Raw genomic sequence first — 13,923 nt, 5'->3', positions numbered from 1 at the left:
CTCTGCATTTTGACCACTTTGAACTTTCCCAGTCTAACTGAGACAGCGAGATGAAAGATATTTATGTTTACTGAATGGTTACTAAGACTTGACTCCAGACGTATTCACACCATGATAAAGAAGTCGCTGGTGTGAGCTGTGCTATGCAAACATATGCTGAAATACTACGATGCAGACGACATGTCATCTAATCACCGTAGGCTAACTTTTCTGTTATATTCTTCAATACTTCTTGTTCTTCAAGTCCGCTGTCCAATAACTAGGTTAAAATGAATGAATATGCTGCAAATACTATCTTTTTATGTTTATTATTTATTTAGGCTAATAAAGCCAACAGACAGAGTGAACTCAGTGCACAGCTCTATTAAACAGAAAATACAGCAAAGCAAACCTCCTAAACCACTGAGGCCACTCACTGGATCCTGAAGTGACACAGATGAACAGACGCATGAGGATTCAGACCTGGACTGATGGGATGATCAAAAACCTGAATACTGTAGAGATTTTTGCCACTCAAATCAAATCAGCTAAATATAGCGCAACCTCAAAGGCAGTGCGAGAAAACACCGTGGTGAATTTCACCTTAGTGCAGGAAGAGAAATCACTGAGGCGGAACAACAGAGAAGACATGAGGAGGATGTGGTGACAGGAAGGTCTCCCTCTGTGTCATTAACAGCTGTTCCAGGACACCTTATGAAAATGGAGATCAACACAATTTGTCATTTCATTGGCTCTAAACTGAGTCCTACTGCTCCTTCAGACAACAGCAGCGTGTCAGATTGATAAATATCCTGTCACAAAAAGGACAGGACACGTCACGGAGATCAGGCCCACGGTGGCAAACTCTCTGTGACATGACAATGACGCCCTCAAACACGCACTCGTCATGTATTTACAACACAGCCATAAAAAGCAGGATAACAACTTCAGGATACCCGAGACATTACAAATTATTACTGTGATGTGTCATAACAGATCATCAATCACCCCCCCTAAAAGTATTTACAACCCCCTGTCGGGTGCTTGTGTGATGTCCTTGGTATGTGGCCAGCATTTCAAGACTCAAATCTTGTTTTACGGGACAGGAGGGAGTTTCTCTGTTTATTTTAGTTAGGAAGATGAAGAGTTAATAATCAGCAGGGCTCCTACAGTTTCAGAGCCTTTCATCCAGGCGGCTTCAGCGCAGAGCATCGATTCTCCCTAGGTGCTATTTGCCACCATCTCATCCATGAACTATTTATTTTTAGCTTTACAGCCCCTGTGTTGCTCAGCACAAAGCCAGCCTATAGGACATTCAGGGCTACAGGACAGTTACAGCTTGTTTTTACAGACGTTTTTCTTGAGCATTCTGCAGTGTGTGGTCACATGTTTGGCTTACACTGACAAAACTCTACTTTTTGCTGTACAAATAGATCTTTTAAAGCTCAACCTAACCTAAGACATTTGCTCACTCTTGTATCAAATAGCTGCTCTGGTAGCTTTTGTATCAAGAGCTCAGCCAATCAATACAGTTATAAATATCTGGTTTTCAATGCAGTAAACATTGGCAAAGCCAGGTGGTGGGCTGATCTTGGCACCAAAAGTGGTGTAATATTAGTATGATTCAAGTTAGTCTTCTAAGCTTAATTAATGACTTGATCCCCACAGGGCAGTAAAATTAGCAACACAGCTAGCTTCGTATGGGACAGATGAATCAAAGCACCGCTGAAATGGCACATGTATATTTGACTCCAGCAAACCTCAGAGATGTATCCATCGATTGTACTGTAAGAGGAGCTATCTCTAACTCAATTAAGTGGCAGAGGACAGGGGACATGCAAATGTGACCCACTGATAAAGACCTGCTATTGACACATTGACAGCCGGAAGAGAAGGGGGGGAAGAGAAAGAGAGAGTAACCACAATCAGGACCATGGCCACTAATGACAGGTGGACCCCATCGTCTTATCCTCCGGATCAATAACACCCATTATTCATCTCAAACTGACGATAAATAATTAAGCTTCTTCCTGTTCAGGTGACATCCCTCCTTTTGAGGAGAAGGGTAGAGGAAGGCCGAGGCAGCCAACTTGAGAGTGACTGACATCCAGCTAATGGTCACCTTGTCGAACAGGAGAGGACGCAGAGATTCTACAAGGGCAGCTGGCCCAGGCGGCCAAAGACTAATGGCTCCATTAAAGAGTCTGCTGCCAGCTAACATAAGTATGGAACATGAGCGCAAATCTTTGAGCGCTACTGCAAAAGGTCAACACAGGAAATAAGAAGTAATCACACAGCGATGGCCATGGGAGCAGACGTGTGTTTAACAGTGACCATTTACAGGTGCTGGTTGATCCACAGTTTTATGCAGGCCACTTAAGATTTTGAAGTATGAGGGAAAAGGAGTAGAACGAATAAAACCACTAGAAAAAGAGTGAAAATCAAACATAATGAATCGACTGTGTAATCATCAAACTGGAAATAAAACTCCAGTGTGCGGTTTAATCACCCATAATGTCACATCAGAGCAACTATCACTCCTCATTTCATAATTAAGGATGAATTCCAGGTTTAGCATGACAGTTGCCATGGCGACTATGCCATTACTACCCTAATGACATGTGTATTGTGCCTTACTACACCCATGCTGATCGTTTGCAGACCCAAATTTAGAGCTGCTGTAAGTGACATGGGAGAAAGTTGCACATTTCAGTCCTTTTCAGGGCAATACAGAGCAAGTTCTGTTTTCCACTTTCAAGCTCTCATGGATTTGTCCTTGGGTCGGCTCTAACCTGCTGTTTCAGGCTTTGATGGCCTTTCCACTGATATGCCAACAAAAACGCACAGACCTAATGATACACGAGAGCCACCAAAGCAAAATGAGGTTCACCATGACAGAGAACTGCCAAAGCTGAGGCAGTGTTTGAGCCAAGCTTGTTTAGGCTGAATTATAATAGGTCCTTAGTTGTTTTTAATAGGGCCTCTGCTCCATCTAAGGGCAGATTCAGTAAATACTGTGAAAGTTCCACACCATATACACTACTGTTCAAAAGTTTGGGGTCATCCAGACAATTCCATGTTTTCCATGAAAACTCCCACTTTTATCCATGTGCTAACATAACTGCACAAGGGTTTTCTAATCATCAATGAGCCTTTTAACACCATTAGCTAACACAATGTAGCATTAGAACACAGGAGTGATGGTTGCTGGAAATGTTCCTCTGTACCCCTATGGAGATATTCCATTAAAAATCAGCCGTTTACAGCTACAATAGTCATTTACCACATTAACTATGTCTACACTGGATTTATCATTCATTTAATGTTATCTTCATTAAAAAAAAAAAAAAAAGTTTTTCTTTCAAAAATAAGGACATTTCTAAGTGACCCAAACTTTTGAGTGGTGGTGTATATGAACTAATTTTGTTTCTGATTACACAAAAAACAAGAACTTTAAGAAATTACAGATAGATAAACAAAATTGTGCCACTGCCAGATAGTTCAGTCAATTTGAGACTCATTTGTGTCTTGAAAACCAATTATATTATAGTTCACACATGCTTATGAAAAAATTAATTTCAATATGTACCTTGGTTTATAAGTCAGTTTTGTACATTCAAAAGCTGTACATAATTAGTACTGTAACAGTTAAGGCACTGTATAAGAAAGGACACTGACTTGTAATCTAATTTTAATAAATAAACGTAAACGTGTTACGAAGTAATTTGCAACATATTCATAGTTGACTGAAATTCACCATTTACAACAGACACCAGTGCTTCACTTGTACGAGGTCTCCATAAAGTCAGGAAACACAGGAAATCTCATTAGCTAGATTTTTTTCTCTTCACAGATTAAATATAACTTTGTTGAAAGAAGAAAGAGTTAAACTGGTACTTCTCAGTGGACGTGAAGGATGGACGTACGGAAAGATAGGGTTAGGGAAGTGATTTTTTGGGCTAGCATGAATTTTAGCCATGACCACTTCTTTAGTTTTGGCTGATAAATTGTATGTTTGTCCATGACACTGGCTTTTTCTTTGAACTTTTTAACCTCCTTCACCACTGTGGGAAAGCCAAATGCATTAAATTCTTCTGCTATCTTTCCACATGTCCATCCTTCACATCCACTGAGAAGAACTAGTTCAATTCTTTCTTCTTTTGACAAAACCATGTTTAATTTGTGGAGGCAAAAAATATATAGTTAATGATATTTCCTGTGTGTCCAGACTTTAGGGACACCCTGTAGAACTGTACTAAGTAACACTGACATTTCTCCATTTTTGTCAACACTTGAGGATATGTTCTGTTAGAAAAAAATGTTATTAGAACTATCACTGGATTAACCTATACATCTATGGGACAAAGCCAGACAGTCCTTGATGCTTATTTTCAGTGTGACTGTCGGCGGATTGACCCGTCGATGTGACAGATGCTGATTAAAATGTGCCATGCAAGTGAATGCACCATGCAGGGTTAATAACATTTTCACAGTGTCTGCCAAGCTTTCAAAGTTTACCCTGCTAGCATCTTATAGCTGACAGACAGCAACTGGTGCACTACCAAAACAGTCTGGAGGAAAACTGGCGCTGCAGAATTTTTGTTGACATGAATGAAGTTGTGATGAATATTTGGATCGCCGTGTGAATTAAAGAAGTTTGGGATCAAATTTTGTTTGTGTTAACACTGTACCAAAACGACTTTACTATTCAAAGCATTAAATTCATAAATTGCATTATATTTACTATCTACTGTATCTACTGCTACGTAAAGCTCGACCTAACCATGATTGGTAACAAAGCTAACTTTAGCTACTGGCTTATGTTAGCTAATGCTAGTTTCACTGACCAACAGAAAAAAACTGCTGCTCAGCTCCCAGTGTCTCAAAATTCTGATTAAAATGTGATAATCTTCAAGTACAGAGAAGGATAATGATTATTGTTCAACACCTGCTAACATCAGTTGCAGTTAGAGCTCTGCTGCTACAGCTCACATACACAGAGCTGGTAAACTGGATGCACAGTCAGCTTATGACAGCTGATCAACAGACTCATTATTCTAAAGGTCTTTCTTAAAACAAAAAACACACAAACTAATCCGAAAAAATCTAAACGTGACTAGCCTGCTGACGGCACTGATCCTGCTCTTTGATTTATAGCAGACAATTGTCTGCAAAACCCCAATTGGGTTTTAAAAGTAATTTTTGCAATGACACACACTGTCTCCGTGTCTTCTACCCCAACTTTCCACTGACTACGTTTATATGCCATCAATATTCGGGTTAATGTCAATATTCCGGTTTCTGAAACATTTGGAATAACCCGTTTACATGCCTAAGACCAAGATTGCGCACAACGCAAATTAATGTTTCTTTCTCTGGGGATATTCCGATGCGCATTTATATGACGAGATATTCGGGTTAGAAAAGGAGTAACCCAGGGGTCTTATTCGGGTTTTTAAAAACCGGAATATGAGCATATTCGGGGTTTTGCAGGTGTTTACATGGCCGTACGGAAACGGGTTATTGCTAAAATTCCGGTTAAGAAAGGGTTTTTGACTGCATATAAACGTAGCCATTTAGGTAGATTTAAACAACAATCTCAGGCTTTAAGTGGAACATGTGCACTAAAATGCTTTGATTAAAAGGTAGCAGAGTGCGCTGCTGACATCTGGGCCATGAATCAGTTTCTTCTTTTTACCTCTCCATCAGTCTCTGTGTTCTCTGCATGCGTTCCATCCTCCATCCTTTTCAACACCCCCATCCACACACCCCTCCACTTTCATCATTTCTCCATCATCTATTGACTTGTTCTCTTGCTCTCAGACAGGGAGCTGTGAAAGAGCTCAAACAGTGGGATCCCCTCTCCTACCCAGCAGTGAATAATGCAATCAGAGTGACTGATTGTCAGGAGGGTGTGGAGTTAAGATTGCCGCCAATGTGTGTATGTGTGTCTAGGACTGAGAACGCACACACCTGATGCTGGGTGTATGACTCATCTAATGTCCCTCAAGTCCTTTAATGCCCACAGTGCATCCTCTCAACCCAGCAGAGATCCCTTCAATCTGCAGACTGGTGACATGAAGTGACCACGGCTCTGCCATTACCTTTACTCCCATCTGTGGAGTCATGACCCATCTGCATCAGGCTTCATTCAAAGCAGAGTGTAGCATTTTTAAGGTATTTCAAACATAACACACATTTACTATGAGTATTTGGTATAAACTAGATCATATCGAAAGCAATAAGTCTGTAAAACAATCAATCTGTAGTCTGCTTTACTTATCCTCTGACCAGATATTTACTTATTTAAATCATACTTAGACAATTTTTAGATAGTATTGGATTTAGGAAATCAAAATCTTCCATCCATCCATCCATCCATCCATTCTCTATACCGCTTTATCCTCACTAGGGTCACTGGGGAGCTGGAGTCTATCCCAGCTGACTTGAGCAAAGGCAGAGGACACTCTGGACAGGTCACCAGTCTGTCACAGGGCTACATATACAGACACACAATCACACTCACATTCACACCTACGGACAATTTAGAGTAACCAATTAACCTCAGCATATTTTTGGACTGTGGGAGGAAGCCGGAGTACCCGGAGAAAACCCACGCATGCACAGGGAGAACATGCAAACTCCATGCAGAAAGATCCCAGGCCGGGATTTGAACCGGGGATCTTCTTGCTGCAAGGCGAAAATGCTAACCACTACCTCACTGTGCAGCCCGAAATTAAAATCTTCTTGTGGTAAATTAAAAAATAAAGATAACCAGATCACCCAGGTGATTACAAGTCATTCCGAGTGGAGTATGAGAGACGAAACAAATTTCCGAGGTTCAGACATTTAATGTAATATCACAAATGTTGTTAGTGGTGCTGAGCAATCATCCTGGAATCACCCAAGTCATTAGGATTGATCCTCTGGGTAACTTGAAAGTCTCTATACATTCTGCACCAATTCATCCATTACATGTTGACATATTTCACAGGATAACTTTGATCTGCTAGTTTTGAGGGAAAAATTAAAAGACTGTCAGTCATTCGTGTTCATTCTCATAAATGTCTGTGAAGAGTTCATTGAAATTCATCAGCCTGAACCAAAGTGATGGCATGACAGACTGACCAGCTGACTGAGTCATATGATTCCTGTTTATCCTAAAACCAACTCAAACACGTACAGTTTACTGTATAATTCCATACGACTGCTCACATGGTGGCTGGAATGACTGTATCATGAATAGAGACAACATCCTTTTAGCTTCCTAGCCCTACAAATCTGCTATCCAGACAGTCCTTCCCCTCAAAACTGCTCTCTAGTGTCACTACACAAAATGTAATGAGAGCTCAGCTGTGCCAGTTCTGCTGAGAGTACTGCAATAGACTGAAAGAGAGTGTGGGTAGGGAGGTTCAGGCCAAAAACTGACTAAACATGACTCAACATTAAAAAATTATTCTCGATGTCGTCTTTGTGGTTTTGGCCTTGGTTTCTTTTGGTTACGATGATACTGAACTTATTAGGTTCATTTCTGTGATTTGGATCGATTATAGTATCACAAAAAAGAAGGTAGAAGGACATTCAGAGCCTATTTCTATTGGAGTTATTTGCCTTTTGATAGAGAGCAGCAGAGAGATGACTGGAGAAGAAATCTGGACGTGCCAGTTACACTGACGGTGTCTAGTAAATTGAGGCCACTGGGACATCCAAATGAGACAAACTGTAAGCAAAATCCTCAGGTTAGCCAAATGTATTTGGAGCAGAAAATGAAGACGAACAAATGTTGTCTGTAAGCATCCATGGCAGTTTACAGACAAACAATTCAATCTATCAGAAAAGGATCAAACTTGGGTATACACTAGTTTGTGCCTCTCATGTATTAGCTTACATTGAGCTACATAGCTAGGCATCCAATTTCCATCAATTCTTCCATTAGCTATACCCAGTTCATCCTGTATAAAGTTGCAAATGACTGGAGTCTATCTGAGCTGACTCTGAGCAGGAGGCGGGTACCCTGGACAGCTAACCGCTAACCCAAAGAGACAGACAGCCATGTATGCTCAATCACACCTACAGCCAGTTGAGAATTACCAACTAACTTAACATGCACATCTCTGAGCTATGGGAGGAAGCCAGAGCACCCAGAGAAAACCCACGCAGGCACAGGGACAACACAAAAACTCCACACAAAAAGGCACAGCTGATCATTGGGGGGCTGTGGATCAGGTGGTAGAGCGGGTCGTCCAATGATCGAAGGGTTGGCGGTCCGATTTCCGCTCTCGCCTAGTCATGTGCTGCATGCCGAAGTTTCCTTGGGCAAGAACCCAATTGTCTACCAGTGACTGTTCCACTGGTGTATGAATGTATACTGACTGATGTTGCGGGTTGATTAGCAACCTGCACATTAGTGTGTGAATGTGTGTGTGTCTGGGTGAACGGGAACAATTGTTGTAAAGCGCTTTGAGTACTCTGATGAGTAGAAAAGTGCTATATAAGAGCAAGTCCATTTACCATTTGATCATCAGGTTTGAGCCCAGAACCTTACAGCAGGGACTCCATAGTGCTAAACACTGCAACACCACGCTGTCTGAATCCAATTTTCACTAAAATAAATATGAAACTGCTTGTCAAAGATTTGTTTGACAGCACATACCCTTAATCTGCAGGTATTTCCAGAGTCCTCAAACACTCTGGATGTTCAATCTGATCTGGTGTTGGAAAATCTCTCAGTCAGAAAAACTTTTAGCGTCTAAAGTTACATTCTGATGCACTTCCTGTTACCCTCACATTCATTTTTCCTTTTAAAAAAACATTCACATATACTATTAATTCTACCAAGTGCTTTCCACAGTGAGAAGAATTTAATTCTCAGATGTGAAGTAACACATGTGAGATAGAAACGGGCAAAGCTTTGTGCACTCTGTCTCTGTGTAGTTAAAGTTTGTTACCAACATTATGGCTGCACCTTGACCTGTGTAATAATCTGACACCTCTCACTTCCTCAGTTCTTTTTTACAATGCTTCCCTAGTCCATAGCAGGATGGACTACATTTAACTACGAGAGTGCAGTGGAATCACAGGCAGCAGAAACAATGGCAACAAAAGTAAAACCCCAGATGTAATAAACAAGGCCATTTATTTGTCAGGACACCATATGGGTCTATTAGGAGGCTCAGACAAGATCCGAAATAGCAACCTAACAGGGGCATCGATGTCCGTAGAGTGATAAACCTGATGTGTCTGGAGATGAATACGTGTGGCCTGCATTTTCTCAGCTCTTCATTTTGGCTGACTTTGACTGACCGTCCTTACAGGCAGTCTGTGGAAAGAGAACCCCCTCCTCTTGTGTGGCTCACCTCTGTGCTACTCTTTGCCTCTCTCTGTCTGCATCTTTCAGTCTCCTCATCTATCTCTGTTGTTCCCAGAGACTTCAAACACTTTTTTAATTGGATGCAGGTCAGCCAATAGCTGGACTTGGCTGAATGGACTGGCGTTATCAGTGTCTAGGCAGATGGGTTGCAGCTGCACAGGTTATTTCTCAATACGGAAAAAAAAAGGGAATACAGAAAGAAGCCTGTGTGTGAGGCAAAGGGGTGAGAAGAGGGGAGGGAGAGGGAGGGAGATTGTATTGATAAGGCAGCACAAGAGGAAACCCTCCTCTTTCCTGTGGGCGCCAGGCGATAGATTATGAACTTATCTGTCAGAGAGTGAAATAAGGAAACATCGCTGGCCGTCCCCCGGAGCAGGAGATGAGTTTAAGATAAAGCTGCTTCTCAATCACTGAGGCACCGTCGGCCGTGTGTCTCTCACAGTGTAGGGGAGGCTTGGTTATACCGCCTTAAACCTCCTTGCTATGTGCCGCTGCAGCATGTCAGGCTACAGGACACAATCATTGGCAGAGCTCGATCCATCCATCACACTATCAGCAATCTAGCAGGGGGTAATAAGAGGAAAGACACGGGGACAGAGCGATGGCTGAAAAGAGCAGGGTTGGTACAGCATATGATTGAGATATGAGTCTTTGACATCCTCTAACTTAACACTAAACTTCGACCCATTTTCCTTCACCAGCAGTGTTTCCGTCCATCTTGCTGACTTTTTGTGGCCCTCATATCAGGGCCATGACACAGTGCTTTGGCTGTGACAAATATCCTGTTGTAACGGTTTCGGCTGTTCAAACCCCGGTGACATAAACAAGGGCCTTGTCAATCAGCAGGTCTTGGATGACTGACAGGTTGGGCAGGCAGTAGAGGTGGTTCTGTTGAGGTGTTGGAGATAGGGGGAAGGGAGCCAATCACAGCCAAATCTACAGCAGCTCCTGAAACAAGAAGCAACGTCCAGAGAAACCTGACGGCAGAGAAATCAATGGAATAGAGAGGACAGCAACGGCGGAAGGAGACCACAACCTCTACACCTCTCCCCTTGTTTCCTTTCCTCGGTCCCTCCTCCCTTCATCTCCTCCTCCTCCTCAGCAGACAGGCAGACGGCCAGAACTGAGCCACAGCAATCCCACTCCTCACTGTTGCCACGGAGAGAAAGGCGAGGAGAAGCAGTCTGACTGCAGCTGGATTTGAGGGTCATTTGAAGAACACAACGAGGCAAAGCACAGAGAGCTCCATTTTCACTTCATACCAGGGAACCAGAGTCCTCTCCTCTCTCTCTCCCTCCTGCTCTCTCTCGCTCTCTCACCCTCGCTCTCTCGCCTCACCCCCTCCCCTTCTCCAACACAACAGCTAAATCAATAGAAATGACAACGCAGTTGGAAGGTCATTCGCGAGCACAGCGAGCTCTGTGGTGGAATGCTCGCCCGACTAGCAGCGCAGAGAACGAGTGGAAAAACAAATACATATCCTGCCAGCCCTCCTGCTTGTCTGTCCTGCTCCGGTCCAGCTGGAGGAACGAACAGAGCTGCTAACAATTCCCGTTTCCTTCCTATACATCAACATGCAAAATGGAGCTGAGCGTATGTTGCTGCACACCGAGTCTTTAATAGAGGATACACTGTTCTCCTAAGATTTCTATCAGCCACCCTGCACTTCTGTTTACACACACACACACACAGTCCTCTTTATGTAAACAGTTTCAGAATGAGGTACACGTGTTAGACTGACAAAATCCACAAAATGCTTCTCCCCCTCACTAATGAGCTACCCAGCATGGTCAGACACGGAGCCTCCACAACACACAAACACAACATCCACTACAGCTTGAATACTGCTGGAGCTAGTGAGAGCTACAGAAACCAGCAGCAGCAGAGGAGTGCAGCACGAAAGCGTCAAAAACATACAACGACATAAAACACAGAGGGAGCAGAGTTGCTCGCACGTTACTCACAGAATATTCGATGGTCCCTTTGGGTCTCTGGAACGACATGCGCCTCCCATCCTTCTTTTCTGGAGTCTTCTTCTGGCCGGTATCTGAAAGCAAACGAGGCAAGGTACGCATTACATTCATGTTCCTCTCTCCCCAGCTTGTCACAAGCTGCCGTTTCCCAGCCCCGTGGGTAGACCGCTCATTCGTCAACAGTGAGCGAGCGAGCCAGCCAGCCAGCGATGTGAGCTGTGAGCGCCGGACCACTTTCTCTCTCTCCCTCGTTCTCGCTCTGCTTCTACCCTCCTGCTCTTGCTCTCTCTCTCTCTATCACACTGTCCTCCCCTCGCTCTCCCCCTCTCTCTCTCTTCGCCTTCCCGTCCGAGCCCACCGTACAGCGCAACGACAGCCGGTGAAAACAGTTCACCTTGCCTTCCTCCCCGTTGCCTCTCATGGCAGACAGAGAGCAGGATGACCTCCATCAGAGCACCGCTGCTCTGGTTGCGAGCCCGAGAGGAGGAGAAGGAGATGGATTCAGATGGGAAGCAGGGCGTGCTAAAGCTGGAAACAGAGAAGAGGGAAAGTGGGGGCTGAACCAGAGGGTAGATGGAGGAGAAGGGAGGGTTCAGCGCTGCCTGTTGGTTGGGCAAAGGAAGGGTGTTCCATGGAATAGTGACAGCTGAAGAGGAGGTGGGCTATAGGTGCAGAGTGGTGTTTGTGAGCAGATTCAAATGCAGCACTGGGAAGTGGATTAAGATAAAGGATGGAGCATGAGGTCAAGGATGAGAGGAATGCGTGGACGAGGATGATAGGAGGTGGACACAGCTGGGTTTAGCTGAAGATGAACAGAAATGTAACGTGCTAAAGATGGATTGGTTTGGGGTTGCAGAAGAGATAAGGGTTAATGGTGACAGAAGAAGATGGAAGTGGGCACATGGAAAAGATGCGGGGCTGGAAGACGACATGGAAATGAAGGCAAGAAGGCGGATGGAATACTGAAAGCCAGCAGATGAAAGACAGAAGCAAAAGATAGGACAGAAGATAAAAGAAAGCAGAATGAGACTCTTGGGAGAGGAGAAGATTGTGAAAAGGGGTCGACTTCTGTCTTGATGGGCAAATGAGCTTATGGAACACTCTTTAAGTCCTTGTCGATTCGAGGTGTGCGAACCAAGAAAACAGATGACTGGAGGAGGTAACTCTGAGTTGAGTGAAGGATTTAAATTGGAGATTTGTTGACCCAGTGCCCTCAAACACCTCTCTTTCATGCCTTTCTTTTGTAGGTGCTGCACATGACTAATGGGTCCCCTTATTGTGGCTTTCTAATCAGGAATCTGAGATAGCTCAAAACATGAGTCATACACCAGTGTTGCTATTTCTGGGGCTTAGGAGTGCCAGGCAGTGAGTGAGAGGGGAGGGGAAGCCAGGCTGCTTCAGGTGTATCACTGCAGTAGTGATACTGTGGGTTGCATTCATGAAAGTCTCACTTGGACTGAATTTGTTTCTGCAAGTAGGGTGATTTTAACACCACATGTGCTGGTTAGTGATTTTTACCATGCTCAGAATGGGTAATTTTGTGCTATTTTTCAACTCTAGTATAACCGCAACTATTGCATGTATTGTTTCCAACAAACTCAGTGATGCTGTATCTTAAATGCTACAAGGAATCAGACATCTTAGAATTTTCCACATGTGGAGCTGCTTCCTTTTTCCTTTTTTTAGCAGGTAAGTGTGACTTTTTTGTCTGAAAGTATTTGAGTTCAGAAACATTTTTACACCAATGGAAACATGCTAACACCACACATGAACTGGCGACAGAGCTATGAGGGATGTGCTGACGTGTCTGAGTCGTATCAGCTCCACCTTGAAGGATCTGCTGCTAATGTATTGGTGCCTGATACAACACACCTTCATACAATCTTCCACCACAACGATGACCGCGAACCTTTACAGAACTGTTTATCTTTTCCACATGCCAGAGAAGCACCATGGAGTCATGTTATCACATAACTGTATACGTCTGAACATCTTTTTGGTTATCGAAGCTCCCTCTAGCTCATCTTGAACTTGACAGTGTGTCTCTTCCATCAGGTCCGACTGTCCACTTCTCTGCCTCTCTGCTTGGAAAATTAATGATTACTAGTTGGATTTGGGTAGATTTTCTGGTCTATTCTGGAACTGGATCCGACATTTTGGACTGGTACGGATCACGAGGTGTTTAAACAAAGAGTGATTTTCTCTTCTCAGATTAAGTTGATGACTCAGAGGTCAGAAAATTACTCAGTATTTCACAAGAAAATAACTATAAATATTAGAGGGAGATATAAAGGTAACAAGTGAAGATGTAGAATTTGGCTTTTTCTCCCTTCCAATCCCAGTGATTATCATACGATCATGTGACTCCTTTGAAGCATCTTATCAGATATAGATTTCAAAATTGGTGTTTGAGTACAAAAATTCACTAAGACATCATATTTACTTACTGCATTATTAACAGCATTTCATTTCATAAAAAGACCCTCCCTCAAAAGCACTTTAAGATTTGATTTTGTCAAGTTGGCGCAGTCAGACTACTATGTAAAATAACCTGTAGCATGATGAAAATCTTGAATAAGGAGTTGTATTTATCAAAAACAC

The 13,923-nt window shown here is 43.1% G+C and overlaps 1 protein-coding gene across 1 annotated transcript in view; it reads right to left on the bottom strand.

Moving 5' to 3' along the window:
- The window catches only part of oxr1a (oxidation resistance 1a), a 208,169-nt gene that overhangs the window by 45,833 nt on the left and 148,413 nt on the right, over positions 1-13,923 (bottom strand). Inside the window, 1 exon segment of the mRNA XM_051956854.1 lies at positions 11,314-11,396. Coding sequence (XP_051812814.1) covers positions 11,314-11,396 — 83 coding nt within the window.

This window comes from Acanthochromis polyacanthus, chromosome 12 (assembly GCF_021347895.1).
Source record: "Acanthochromis polyacanthus isolate Apoly-LR-REF ecotype Palm Island chromosome 12, KAUST_Apoly_ChrSc, whole genome shotgun sequence".
Classification (NCBI taxonomy): domain Eukaryota; kingdom Metazoa; phylum Chordata; class Actinopteri; family Pomacentridae; genus Acanthochromis; species Acanthochromis polyacanthus.
The sequence above is the reverse complement of the archived record's forward strand: the minus strand, read 5'-3'. Positions and strand labels throughout refer to the sequence as shown.